Source organism: Dendrobates tinctorius, unplaced genomic scaffold, assembly GCF_039654945.1.
Source record: "Dendrobates tinctorius isolate UK_male_01 unplaced genomic scaffold, ASM3965494v1 ptg000028l, whole genome shotgun sequence".
Taxonomy (NCBI): Eukaryota; Metazoa; Chordata; class Amphibia; order Anura; family Dendrobatidae; genus Dendrobates; species Dendrobates tinctorius.
Genome location: NW_027361696.1, coordinates 77883601 through 77898195, shown reverse-complemented (window position 1 = coordinate 77898195; position 14595 = coordinate 77883601). Strand labels below are relative to the sequence as shown.

Below are 14595 nucleotides of genomic sequence, written 5' to 3'. Positions count from 1 at the left end.
GGGGTAATAAGGGGTTAATGTCAACTTTGATTGTAAGGTGACATTAAGCCCGGTTAAAAATGGAGAGGCGTCAGTAAGACACCTATCCAGTACTAATCCTATAATTATTAATGGATTAAATAAAGACAGCCATGAAAAGTACCTTATATAATTGAACATAAGCCGACCCGAGTATAAGCCAACCTCCTAATTTTGCCACAAAAAACTGGGAAAACGTATTGACTCGAGTTTAAGCCTAGGGTGGAAAATGCAGCAGCTACTGGTGAATTTAAAAAATAAAAATAGATACCAATAAAAGTAAAAATTAATTGAGACATCAGGAGGTTAAATGTTTTTGAATATCCATATTGAATCAGAAGCCCCACATAATGCTCCACACAGTTCATGATAGCCCCATACAAAATACACCCCATATAATGCTGTACAAAGGTTAATAATGGCCCCATAAGATGCCCCATAGAATAATATGCCCCATATGCTGCTCCATAAAGGTTATGGCCCCATAAGATGTTCCATAGATTATGCCCCCATATGATGCTCCATAGATTATGCCCCCATATGCTGCCCCCATTAATATGCTCCATAGATTATTCCCCCATATGCTGCCCTCATAAGATGCTCCATAGATTATTCCCCCATATGCTGCCCCCATAAGATGCTCCATAGATTATTTCCCCATATGCTGCCCCCATAAGATGCTCCATAGATTATGCCCCTATATGCTGCCTCCATAAGATGCTCCATAGATTATGCCCCTATATGCTGCCCCATAAGATGCTCCATAGATTATTCCCCCATATGCTGCCCCTATAAGATGCTCCATAGATTATTCCCCCATATGCTGCCCCCATAAGATGCTCCATAGATTATGCCCCCATATGCTGCCCCCATAAGATGCTCCATAGATTATTCCCCCATATGCTGCCCCAATAAGATGATCCATATATTATTCCCCCATCTGCTGCCCCCATAAGATGCTCCATAGAATATTCCCCCATATGCTGCCCCCATAAGATGCTCCATAGATTATGCCCCTATATGCTGCCCCCATAAGATGCTCCATAGATTATGGCCCCATGTGCTGTCGCTGCTGCATTTAAACATAAAAAAAATTACACTCACCTCTCTGTCGCTAGGGGCCAGGTGCTGGTATAACTGCTGGCACCTGAAATATTCACCTGTCCTGCATCCATCGCTGCTTGTTGCTGTCTGGCATGTCATCTGTCAGAGACGTTCAGACTGCAGGGGGTACGGGCACGCACTAACCACGTCACTGTGCCCTCTGCTGTCTGAACGTCACTGACAGATGACTTGCCAGACAGCAGCAAGCAGCGATGGATGCAGGACAGGTGAATATCGCTATACTTACTCGTCCTGGCGCTGTCTCTGCAGCCCCCAGCTTCTCTGCGATCTCCCTTCCTGCCTTCAGCGGTCACGTGGTACCGCTCATTAAACTCATGAATATGCGCATCTGACACCTCCGCTCCCCCTCCCCCTTCGACCCCCTGGTGTAGATGACTCGAATATAAGCCGAGAGGGGGACTTTCAGCCCAAAAAAATGGGCTGAAAATCTCGGTAGTCCCATCGGATGATGCCTGCCTGAACACAGCCCCGTACACACACACACACAGCCCCGCAGACCCCCGCACACACATACACGCACATAGCTCCACCCACACTCCACCCACACTCTTCCCTCCTCCCGATCTGCAGCATTTCTTGCACCCACATGTGCAGCAAATCCGCAGCTCTTTTTCACATATGTGGTTTTGCTGCGGATGTGCCTGACTCAATGGAAGTCAATGGGTGCAGAAACGCTGCAGATCCGCAAAAAGAATTGACATGCTGCAGAATAAAACGCTGTGTTTCTGCGCATATTTTTCTGCAGCATGTGAACAACAAATCTCCATTTCCCATAGATTAAAATTGTCTGTGCACTACACTGTGGATTTGATGCAAATCCATGCGGCCAAAAACGCTGCAGATCCGCATCTAAATCTGCAGCGTGTGCACACAGGCTAACAGAAACATGTCACCACTTCTGGATTTATCACCCACTCCTGGTTTTGGCTTACAAGGCTTACAAATACTGATGTAAAATACTGACCAAATATTGCAATTATTTTGCATATGATTAGTTATGCATATTCATGTCATGGCACTGCATTGATACTGTTTTGCTCCTGGAAAAATCTTTTTCTTCTTGCATAGTACAAAATCCAACCTGTTTTCACAATCTCTATTAGCTCATTGTGTTATTAGATTGATTCTCAAGCAAAAGGTCACTGGTTCATATCGAAGAGCAGCCATGAAGACTATTTCCCTAGAAAAGAGAAATAGCATCATCCAGTTCATCGATAACTGTCTCTCGGCCAAGAAAATTGCCAAACTGCATCATGTGAGTGCAATGACAGGTGGAAGAATATGAAATGAAGTCCATCCATCCATTCAGAAGCCAAGAAGTGGACGTCCAGACCAAATATTGGAGTCAACAAATCAGCTCATCACAAGGTCTAGCAGTTCTGACACGACAAACACTGCAGTGGAGGAGGCTCATATACTTTGTAATAGTGAGATTGCAGACATCCATGGTAGTCCCAATCCTGAACTTTATGAGAGTATCCTACAGGATGGGTTACTTCAAACACTTGCGTACTATGGGCATGAAAAGTACAACATAATGTTCCTGCAGGACAATAACACTAAGCATTGGTGAAGAAATGGATAAAATGACAATGAAGTAGAGGTGCTGGATTGCCCCCACTGGGTAGAGTTGAAGAAAAAGCTGTATACATACCAAAGTGAGGGGACCAGTATGCACCAACTTTGGAAACACTTGTAGAAGAGACCTGGGATCAGATTTCAGTTAACACTTGCTTGAATCTGATTGAGAGCAGCCCAGAAGGATTCATGCAGTGCTGAAAGTCAAAGGTGGATTTACAAAATACTAACAAAATAATAAAAATTTAAGTTTAGATTTTGGGGAGCAAAATCGTAACAATGCAGTGACATGACAAGAATCTACATGACTAAACATTTGTTGAATAGTTGCAAATAAAAGTTATGTATGAGATAGCAAAGATGATTGTCTATAAAATGATGGAAGTCTCATGTTCAAAGCAGTAGTGGATGGTGAGATATGGAGCCTGGAAGTCAAAAGTTCAAAATATTGGTACCCTTTTGTTCGTCAGTGTAGTTTTGTGGGATATGATTCAGTTAATTTACATAATATTTACTTTAATTCCTGCTCTTTCTAAGCTTAGGAGTCAACTGAGCGGACCTAATCAGTGATTGACAGTGATTGTCCATAAAGAGTTAACTATTAGAGATGGGCAAACCTGTACAGCAAAGTTTGGCGTCTCTACTGAACACCTACTATTCGAGAACAGACGCTGATCACCGATTTCACCAGGAAATCTGTGTTCGGCTTCAGGCCCCCGAACATCAGATGTTTGTCACGCTGTCATGTGCTGGCTGGTTATCAAAATTACTGGGGAAATAACGCCGGTTTTTTTATTATTATTTGTTTAGAGCGCAGGCGTCGGTTGATGAATACTCCCATCAGCCGCCACCTGCTCTCACTGTTATTAGCGGCAGCAGGTGTCAGATAATGGGAGCAGTAGTCCCATCAGCCAACGCCAGTGACCAGAGGTAAACTTTTTACCTCCGATCACAGCTGCGGGCTCAAATGACAGCGTGGGGACTGTGGCTGTCTGACCGGCTGTAATGATTTTGCGCCAATCAGAAGCAGTGTTTTCTGTGCTGTCCTGGCAAATACTGGACGTTTGGGCCCCCCATTCCAGTGATTGGGGTCCAGGTTCGGGTCCAGGTACTGTTCTGGTACCCAACTTTTTTTATCTATTCGGCCGAACCAGCTGGACCCGAACTTTCAGGGGTCCACCCATCTCTAATAACTAGCAATCACTAAGTGAGACCACCCACTGGACTCCTAGGTTTAGAAACAGAATTAAATTAATAAAAAAACTATTTTTTCTCACTGTTATATATCAAACTGCTCATCTTCTCCTGCTCTGTATTATGCTAACCACAGCTAGAAGTGAATGTATAATAGCCCCCATCCTCTGGAATTCCCTGCCCCAACATGTCCGGCTATCATCCACACTCGGATCCTACAGACGGAACCTGAAAACCCATCTCTTCAGGAAAGCCTACAGCCAGCAATGATCCCCGCTGCCTCCTCACCACTACTGGAGCTACCGCCTCACCATCACTGGAGCTGCTGCATCCCCCCAACTTACTGTCTCCTTCCCCACCATCCTGTAGAATGTAAGCCCGAAAGTGTAGGGTCCTCTCTCCCCTTTATATCAGTCTGTGATTGTTAGTTTGTTTACTGTAAGTGATATCTGTAATTCGTATGTAACTCCTTCTCATGTACAGCAACATGGAACCAATGGTGCTTTATAAATAATAATAATAATAACTTGACGAATTCCTATCAAAAATCTTGATTTGCTGTCTGGGTGACCACCATATGTACTTTTATGTATTTTTTTGTAAAACTTTCCAGAAAATGAACCACAAAAACATAGTTCACAACTTCTCGGTTGGTAAAATAGCGATGTTTAATTCCCGCCCCCAGAATTATTCCCGAAATGCCCAAAAGTTGGCTAAACCTTCCTCAGTGGAGAGATGATTACACAAACCTCTCCCATGATTGGACCATACATGACCCTCTTTCCTTCCGGGTAGGGAATTTCACAAATTCCTGTTCCTTTTACTCCAGAACTTGGAAAAAATTCTGGATATTTCTATAAAAATGTATCTTGTCTCAAGAACTTATCTACAATTAAGCTCAGGTTTTGATTGTCAAATTTCTGTTTAATACTAGTTCTGAACAATATGTGAAAATCTCCTGCTGATTCAATCTGTTTCTCCTTATTTTTGTCTAAAATATTTGCTTATTTTTCATGAAAATCTTGATTTTGAAAGCTTGATGAAAGATTATGCTCATTAATTGCATAAATACATAGAGACAAATGGAGGCATTTTGTTAATTCCATCTGCTCCTCTTCCCCTATATACACAGTCCTCTTTTCCATCTTGAACAAAATTCTGACTCAATAGGCGACCCAACGACTTCCCAAGTTCAATTGTTGGCTGTTGTCTTGTGAGATGAAGCAGCCGGCAATTTATAATGGACAGCTACCTATGTTTGGTTGGCAGTCTTACTTAGTAGATGGATTCAGCTTTCACAAAAGGACTGTGCCCGCTAAATGGGCTGGTCCAATGAAAACAAAGTATCACTTATGTTGATCAGCGGGTGTCCGAACTCTGTGACCTGCACCAATCACAAGAATAGGGTATGTTTTTCTCCTTTAAAATGGAGCGCCAGTGCCCATGCTTAACTGCCACTCTATTGGTTTTGCTGCACTTGGTTATCCAACGTGCCTCTCCTTTTCGTAACGAGCATAAAAATTCTTCCTTCTGCCATGTCCCAGTGGTCGGACCTCCACTGATCAACTAAGTTATCACTTAGCCTACTGAGAAGTTATATGTTTTTTTTCCTGGGACAACCCCTATAATTTTCTCTGCAAAACTTTCTTATAAACTTTTTGTTTATCACTGTAAGGTTGAAGTCAGACGGTCATATAAATTGGACCAAATTCAGAGCACATACTGACCGGTGGCTCTCCCGACCCGAGAATGACAGCTTCATGTATTTCTATGCAGCTGTCACGCTTGGGTCAGTAGAGCCGACCGGCCAGTCCGTGATCTCGGTCCGATATATACGGTCGTCTGACTGCGCTCTAGATTGTTGCTGATCTGGTGGAATTTACCACATCATGATTTATACTTAGTTATAAGTAGTTTGTGTTATCGTTTGGGAAGTTTGGACAATTGATGTTAATTTTATGTTTGAAAGGGGTTATCCACTAATGATAATCCTTTTTTAGAAGAAGATTCAAAATGATAAGCTTTTCACAGAGTTTTCCACTTCTGCAACACCCAATGATCAGCTGTGATCAGCAAGAAGACTTTGTAACAAGTGTTTAATTTTTATGCAGCTTCACCAACAGGAGAAATGAAGCATTACAAAGCGCAGCATTAAACAGTGGGCTGTCCATACAATTCAGTACTCCAGAAGGAGAAAATTAGTCCTAAACCAGGAGAGTCCCCAAAATATTAACCACATACTATAAAAATGTAGTGACTTATGCTTGGTGTGAATGAGTGCAACCGTAAATCACCGCATATGTGGTTCCTGTGTATCGAAGATTCAGCTGACTAACCACTTTAAATCTCCGCCAGGAAGTGTCTCAGATGACAGGCGGTATAACCTTGAAGTTGACAGCTTATTCATGTAATTGGAGTTGATAACTCAGAACTTCCTGGCTGTACGGATGTTTTAATCTACAAAGCTGCCATGTTTTAAAAAAAAAAAAAAATCATATTATATTATTGATACTGTATTAATCTCAGTTTTCCGCCTCATTGACATCTCTAGTGGTCAAAAACTATGAATTATTACATTTTATTAAGAAAAAAAAGATAACTTTGTATATAAAAGTGTATTAGAATTGCTGAATTTTTTTAAAACGTAATTTTCTCAAAACTGTTTATTAAAAGTTCTCCAAGAAAACTGCTGTGATGTCTTTTGTAGGGTTTTATAATAGGAAATCTATGTCAAACTGCTTTAAATCAGAAAAAAAAAATAGTGGTGTCTTAGCAGTTACTATGCATTGCAAACTTATATATTCTCTAAAACGTTTTTTGCCTTTTAAAAATTAATTCAAGCCCTAAAATCCACAAACACTGGAAAGAAAATCCACACTGTAAATTGAGCAGCACTGCAGATTTTACATCTAGAACATGGCAATTTATACGGCGGATTTCCAACTTTTAGGTGAAATACAGCACTTGGCAATTCTACACAGAATATGCAACAGAATCTGTTGATAAATTTAGAAATTTTGGTGCAGATTTTGCCACTATGGATTTTCTGCCAATTCAAATACATTCAAATTCAATATTTCAACAATTTTGGTTCTCAAGTCCTCAGACAGTCCTCTTCTCCTTTTTCTGTTCTCCATGCTTAGTGTGGCACACACAGACACACAATGCAAAGATTCAGTCAAGCTCTCCCCTTTTAATCTGATTTTTATATTGCCCACACCTGTTACTTGCCACAGGTGAGTGTGAACAATCATCACATGCTTGAAACAAAGTTGTTTACCCACATTTTTGGAAAGATGCCAACAATTTTGTCTGGACCATTTTTGGTTTTTTTTGTGAAATTATGTCCAATTTACTTTTTTCTTTTTTTTGGGTTGTTCCAATACATACAAAGGAAATAAACATGTGTATAACAAAACATGTGTGATTGCAATAATTTTCTGGGAGAAATACTTCATTTTCTGGAACAATTTCAAGGGTGCCAACACTTGACTGTATGTCCCATGTCGGGAATGTGGTCATAACCTTACAGATTTATTTGAAATGCTTAAGCTTGCACTTTCTTCACCAAAGAGCCACAATAAAAAGGGCCCACTAGCATCATAAACCAAGGTCTCCAAAAATCCATTTTCTCACCCTTTGAATGAAAAAGACAAGAAAAGGTCAGAGATCAATCACCTCTACTCACCAAAACTTATGTGGAGTTTGATTTTCTTATGATTTCTGCCAGTATCCACTGAGAACAATAATTTAAAGGGAGTCTGTCAGCACAAAATGACTGTACAAACCAAGCGCATACGCTGGGTGCACCGTTAGTGTGGCAAAACAGTTCGGTGCACCTTCCAATCTACTTGTTGTCTACCTAGCTTTGCCATACATACTCTTCCTTCATTTTACATAAGCCAATGAAGGTGAAAAACATGTAGGTTAGGAAGGTGCACCAAATTGCTTGGCCACACCATGGGTGCACCCAACGCCCGTGCTAGGTTTGAACAGTAATTTTGTGCTGACAGACTCTGTCAAATTCTTTGGCTCTATAACTTTTCCAGACAGTATATGCACTAGATACAGTATTTATAAAATTGGCTTTCCATAAATGAGAATTGATATATGAGATCTGTGGAACCTCTTGGTATCTGAGACTGCATCCATAGTACTGAGATTTCCTATGGGACTATGCAAAGAATGCTGGAACACATTGTAACATCTGAATCCTAAACATATGTTTTCTCTTCTGCCCTCTAGGCTCTTCTTTTCTTAGCTGGCATTGCAGGACTTTGCCTGGCCATCAGCCTTGTCTTAATCTGTGTGTATTTAATCCGATTCTGCTGCTGCAGTCCTCAGGAAGAAGAGGACTCTAAAAGCAATCGTGTTTGCTGCGTCACCTGGAGCTGCGTCGCGGCAGTCATCATATGCTGGTAAGGCGCCATCGGTATGCATTGGGTTAGATTGAATCTGTTTAATAGTGGACTAGGTAAAACTAATAGAAAAATGTCTGGCACTCATGAAAAAATGCAAATATTCAGCTAATACTGGGACCAGGGACAGGCATATCATTGGTGAAACCTGTCTAGCTGCACAGGGGCTTAAGCAGTAAAGGGGTCCACATCCATTTTCAAAGTAGGTGGAATTGTGCATTATGATGGGCTATTGGACTGCAAAGGGCTCATATCCTTTTATGCACAGGGGCCCCCTTCTATCTGTGTCCACCAGTAACTGGGACCACCAAGGTGTTGGATTTACTGGCTAAGTGACAAAATTTGCCTTAACTTAAAGTCAAGTAAGACTTGGGAAAGTATAAACATGCAAAACAAATCTGACCTTCTAGCTCTTTAGACCTTGCATTTTTGGCCCTCTTTCACTGTGAAAGTTGCGAAAACAGGAACTGGGACTAGCTTTAGATTACCCGGTAAAATCAGAATGACTTTTGTTTTGCATGTCTTTTGGTAAAATATCATCAAAGAGTTGTAACATGGGTGCTAAAGATGTCGTAAATTTCAAACTGAGGGAAATAAATAAAAAAACACCTATATTCACCTTCCAGAGTGACTCCACTTCTCCACCTTAGGTAATGTGTTGCCCACCAGTCTTTAGGTATCAACATCCATTGGGGGGATGTCGTCAGCTCTACAGCCAGTCAGCGGTTGCTGATCGGCAGGATACTTGGGCGATTTTCCCATTTCATACTTTCAGCAGCAACTGATTGGCTGCAATGGTCACTTGACGCCACTCTCCCTCGACAGATATTGATTCTTGGAAACCAGTGTTAGACACAATGTCAAGGGTAGAGGAGCGGTGCCTGTTGTGAGTTCATTTTCTGGTCTACCAGTTGTGAGTTCTCCTTCCAGGCTCCCTCTGGCAGTAAAAGGAGGTAGTGAGGCTGATTTAATCAGTAGAGATTTGCCACCTGATAAGGAGGATGACGATTGGACCTCAGGAATCTCAGACTGGATTTAAGACAGCTGACGCCCTATTCTGGTGCTGGTGATTCCTTCTGGCTTGTCAAGTCTTGGTTCTCAGCTCTGTTACAGTCAGATCAAGCTAAGTTTTTCTGCTAACGTTCACACTTGATTTTGTTGGTCTATTCAGTTTTTTGTGTGGTCAGCCTGCCCCAGCTGGGGCTGTGCTGAATTTCCACTCTTACTTATCTGTATTTGCCAATTTGCTTTTTGTCACTTATTAGATTGGCCTCTTTTTGCTCTGCCTCAGAATATTTCAGAGTGCTGATATAGTGGGAGAAGTCTAGTGACTTCTGGGTTAATTTTGTTATCAGAAGTGTTGGACATTATTTTTGTAGGGTTTTTGGCAGATTACAGACAGTGTCTTTCCTTTCCTGTCCTTTCTAGTTAGTTTGGGCCCCATCGTTTGCTCAGCCTATTTTCCTGCCTATGTTTGTGTTTTCATCTTGTTTCACCGTCAATACATGTGTGGGGCTGTCTATTCCTTTGGGGTAGTTAGTTTTCCACTTTTCTTGCTTTAGGCTTATTTAGTCCTCCGGCCGTGATGAGGCGTCTACGTTCATTGTAGGTACGCTCCACGGCTGCTGCTAGTTGTGTGGTTAGGATCAGGGATCTGCAATCTGCATAGTTACCAACCTCTCTGGTTTTCTGGGGCTTAGCTTGTTTAGGTTTTTCCTCCACGGTGACCCATTCATAACAGGTGCCGGTCAGGGAGGTGAGGACAGTATAGGCATTATTTATTATCTGGGCACAATTAGAATGACCGAAAGTAGAAAACAACTCCAATAAATACAGTCATGAAAAAACTAAGGACATATTCTTGGAAATCTAAAAAAATCTGGCCCTTTTAAGGTCTTAAATTTAGGTAAATGTAGCCTTGGATAAATAAATGACAAATTACTGCACAACATGACATTATTTAACAAAAACTAGACCAAAATACAGAAGCAATGTGTGAAAAATTAAGTTCAACCCATGAAGTAATAGCTGGTAGACCCAGCTTTAGCAGCAGTAAGTTGAAGTAATCATTTGCTGTAGGACTTTATCCATCTTCCACATCGTTCTGGAGGAATTATGGCCACTCTTTTTTAACAACAATGTTTAAGTTCATTGAGGTTTGTGGTCATTTGTTTATACACAGCTTTCTTAAGATCCCACCATAGCATTAAAAGCTGGTTGATGTCTGAAATTTGATAAGGGCCATTGCAACACCTTGATGCTTCTCCTTTTCAGACTTTGTGATATGGATTCACTTGTGTACTGGGGGTCATTGTCTTATAAACCAGTTTAACCCAAGCTTCAGCTTGTGGATAGATGGTCTCACATTTGAATACTTTATACTTTTTTACATAGAGGAGTTTGTAATCATAGTTTCATAGTTTTTAAGGTTGAAGGTAGATTTAAGTCCATTGAATTCAACCTATAGCCTAACATGCTGATCCATAGGAATGAAAAAAAACATGAATCAGACACTAATAGATCCATAGTAGAGAAAAAAAATCCTTCCTGACGCCAAATACGGCAATCAGACTAGTTCCTTGGATCAACGTCCCATCACAGAATCTAGTGCCCATATCCTATAATATATTTTCCAAGAAAGGCACACAGGCCTTTTTTACTTTTAGTAGTGCATCAACCATTACAACATAATGTGGCAAAGTTGCATAGTCTCGCTGCTCTTACGTTAAAGAAGAATCAACTCAATGACTGCAAGGTTCCCAAGTTCTGTAACTGCAGAAGAACTCAAAATCAGCAACCTTCCATCACTGTGCTTGACATAATGTGATTGTGCTCATATGTTGTGTTTTATTTTTTATGGCCAAACATTTCCACTTTGGTCTCATCTGTCCAAAGGACATTGCGCCAAAAGTATTTTGGTTTGTACAGATGCAATTCTGAAAACTTTAGCTACAGTATGCTGCCATGTTCTTTTTAGTAAGAAGAAGTTTTCGTCAGGCAACCCTTTCTAACAAGCCATACAGTACGTGTTCAGATTTTTCTATTTGTACTATCATGTACTTGAATATTCAACGTTCTAACAGAGGCCTTTAGAGTCTGAGCTGTATTTCTTGGGTTATTTTTTTTCTGAGCATTGTACAGTCTGACCTAGGGTTGAATTTCCTGGCATGTTTGTTCCAAGGAATATTAACAACTGTCCTGAATGATTTCCAATCTTGAATCTTTATCACTGTACAATGATGGACTCCAAATCGCTTGTGGCGCAGCAACAATTGCTTCTTTGAGATAATCGCTGATTTGCTTCCTGTATTGTGTTAACACACACATGAATACTCCAGACCAACTAATTGCCAAAATGTTTACATGCAGTAACCTGTAGTTTATTGTCTTTATAAAATTGCATATATACAGTATCAAGATGAAGATATTAAACAGTACCAAAATAACAAGATAAAAAACTATTTAAAAACTACAGTTTCTCACTGGTGAGAAGTTCAAAGTCATGAGGCTGTCAAAAAAGCTTTCAGCTAGCCATACACATGAAATAACTGTCAACCAAACATTCACTTGGCAGATGGTTACCTATCCCAACACCCTACACTCATGTGCTCAGCCAAACATTCAAGTGTTTAAAATGGGGAGAGAGGAGAATGCTGCGCCAAGACTTTGGTATACCAACATCTTCCCTGAATACGAAAAGATCAAAATGCATCTTCTCAATTCTTGTTTCCCCTAACATAAGCTGTTGGAGCAGAGTTGGGAGGCCTCAATATACTTCAGACGGAATAGCTGATTATATACCGTAGGGTGGTTTGACAAACTTTCATCTAATGTGTATTGGGGTCTTTAGATTTAGGCTGTGTGCACACGCTGCAGATTCTGCTGCGGATCTGCAGCGGTTTTGGTCCTGCGGATCTGCAGAAGTTTCTGCTGCGGTGTACAGTACCATTAAAATCAATGCAAAATGAAAACCGCTGTGCAGGCAGTGCGGATTTATCCGCGTGGATTTGCTGCGGTTTCAAAACCGCAGCATGTCAATTCTTTGTGCGGATTCCGCTACGGTTTGGCACCTGCTCCATGACAGGTGTCAAACCACAGTGGAAACCCGCAGGCTAAACCACAGAAAAACTGCAGATATTTGTCAAAGACCGCAGGATTTACCTGCCGTCTTTGACAAATCCGCGCGGATAAATCCACAGGACAATCCGCAGCGTGTGCACACAGACTTATGGTGGGTCAACCAAGATATTAGCTCAGATACATCTACGACAACGTACTTATTACTTTCACACTGCTAAGTTTTCTTTAGAAGTGGTGGGGTATGGGATCCTAGATTATGGTTCAAGGACAATGGTGACAATTTTTGTCAAAAATATGCCTATTCTAAAAGTTGTGTATTAAAATCGAACATAAAGAATAAGGATTCATGGCAAGCCTTTTCTATTTTCCTATATGCCAATCAATTACCTGGAAAACTTTGCCATAAAAGATGCTCTTTACTTTTGGGTTAGCTTTGATGATCCTCTAAGATGTAGCTGCAGCTCATCCTAAGCTACCTAGTCTACCATACAACATAGAGCCATTCTCTGCAATCCCATCTAGCAATGAAGAGATTAAATGTATCAGCTCTAAAGGATAAATCCTTATTCCGAGTCATTACATCGCAGCACATATCAGACAACCTAAAAAATTAAGTCTTCAAAGCTTGTCATCCATCCTACGGCTAATGTTACTTTATGTCTGACAAGTCCCACTTTAAAGGGAACCTGTCACCTGTTTTTGCTGCTATAAAATGCATTCTGTAATGCTGTAGATAAGCCCCCGATCTGACCTGCAAGTGAAGAAAAATTTTGCACTGCAGTACTTTGCTCTGCTCTCAACAGGGCAGGTAAGTACGCCTGTGCAGGAGTGCGATGCTGGGGAGACATGAAGCAAGCAGAAGGGTGGCGTTGCAAGAAGATAGGAGGCGCCGGACCCGTACCTGCGACACCGATCGGACCGGACCTCTCCGGACCGCCTTCCCCCGGGTGAGTATAATAAAACTTATTTTTCTTATCTTTCAGGTCAGACGGGGGGCTTTTCTACAGCATTATAGAATGCTGTAGATAAGCCCTGAAAGGCGATGGCCGCATCTTATAGCGGCCAAAACAGGTGACAGGTTCCCTTTAAGCAGGTGTTCTCTGAATGTTTCTACAGGAAAGGACAAAAAGAAATCAAGATCATTGAGTTTTTTCCAACTTTCCAAGATCTTTATGGAGTTCTACACTTTCTTTGGAACTCATGGGTAAAGTGGAAAGAGTGAAACTATTAGGAAAAACAATGGTCTGAATATTTGTGGTATGTGCAGTACATAAAGGGCTGACATATGTCAATGTGTGCCATACTTTGACATACTTTATCCATAGGCCAATATGTTAAAAGAATGATAATCCAGCATATGGTCCATGCCACTTAAAAACTTCATCAAGTCCATTGCAATTGGGCAACACATTTTGAACTGGTTCAAAATGGCTGACCCCAATTGACTTGATGCTTTAGATTTGATGTGGCATAAAGTTTGAAGTTTTTCTGCGGAAAGAACCCTATTCTGGATTATCATTGTTCAAGTCTGAAACACTACCGACCCCACAAGTATGGATCCATGCACTAGGAACCTGTGCAGGATCTAACTGCAAATGCGGTGACCTGGAATCTTTCGTTTGTCCGTATACATTAAAAAAATGGTTTGCAGTGTATGGAGTTTTGGCCAGTAATCAATGACTTGGCGGTCTAGTGCATTGTCACAAACAAACGGAATAAGTGATCTGTTGCATTGGTTCTGCAAATGCAGGCATGGCTGCTCCATGGAATAGCATAGGGTCCATCTGAGTTCCATTTTTTTTTAAAGTTCTACATGCAGCACTTTTTTTCTATCTTAAAAAATTGAAATCAAATGAACCACAAACTATTCAAAATGGTCCTTCATCTTTTGTTTGCATAACTGATACAACAAATCACTTATTCTGTCTGTTTCTAAAATGGCAAAGACAATTAGAAAATCATGGCAGATTTGTGAACAGAGCCTTAGCTGTATGGTAGGAAGGCCCAGGAGTCATGTCCCACCAAAGACTAGGCCAACAGTATCACTTTGTTTTTGGAGTTTGAGAAGATCACCTCCAAATACTGGAACATGCTAACCCTATGGAGATAGATTCAAACCCAGGACCATAGTGCTATAAGGCAACAGTTCTAAGTACTGAGCCTTCACGCTGCCTCTTACTAA

The 14595-nt window shown here is 41.0% G+C and overlaps 1 protein-coding gene across 4 annotated transcripts in view; it reads left to right on the top strand.

The window, feature by feature from the left end:
- The window catches only part of TTYH1 (tweety family member 1), a 244927-nt gene that overhangs the window by 80410 nt on the left and 149922 nt on the right, over positions 1-14595 (top strand). For all 4 annotated transcript variants that reach the window (XM_073571021.1, XM_073571023.1, XM_073571020.1 and 1 more), the window contains exon 2: positions 8161-8333. In XM_073571021.1, coding sequence (XP_073427122.1) covers positions 8161-8333 — 173 coding nt within the window. The remainder of the gene's footprint in view (positions 1-8160; positions 8334-14595) is intronic.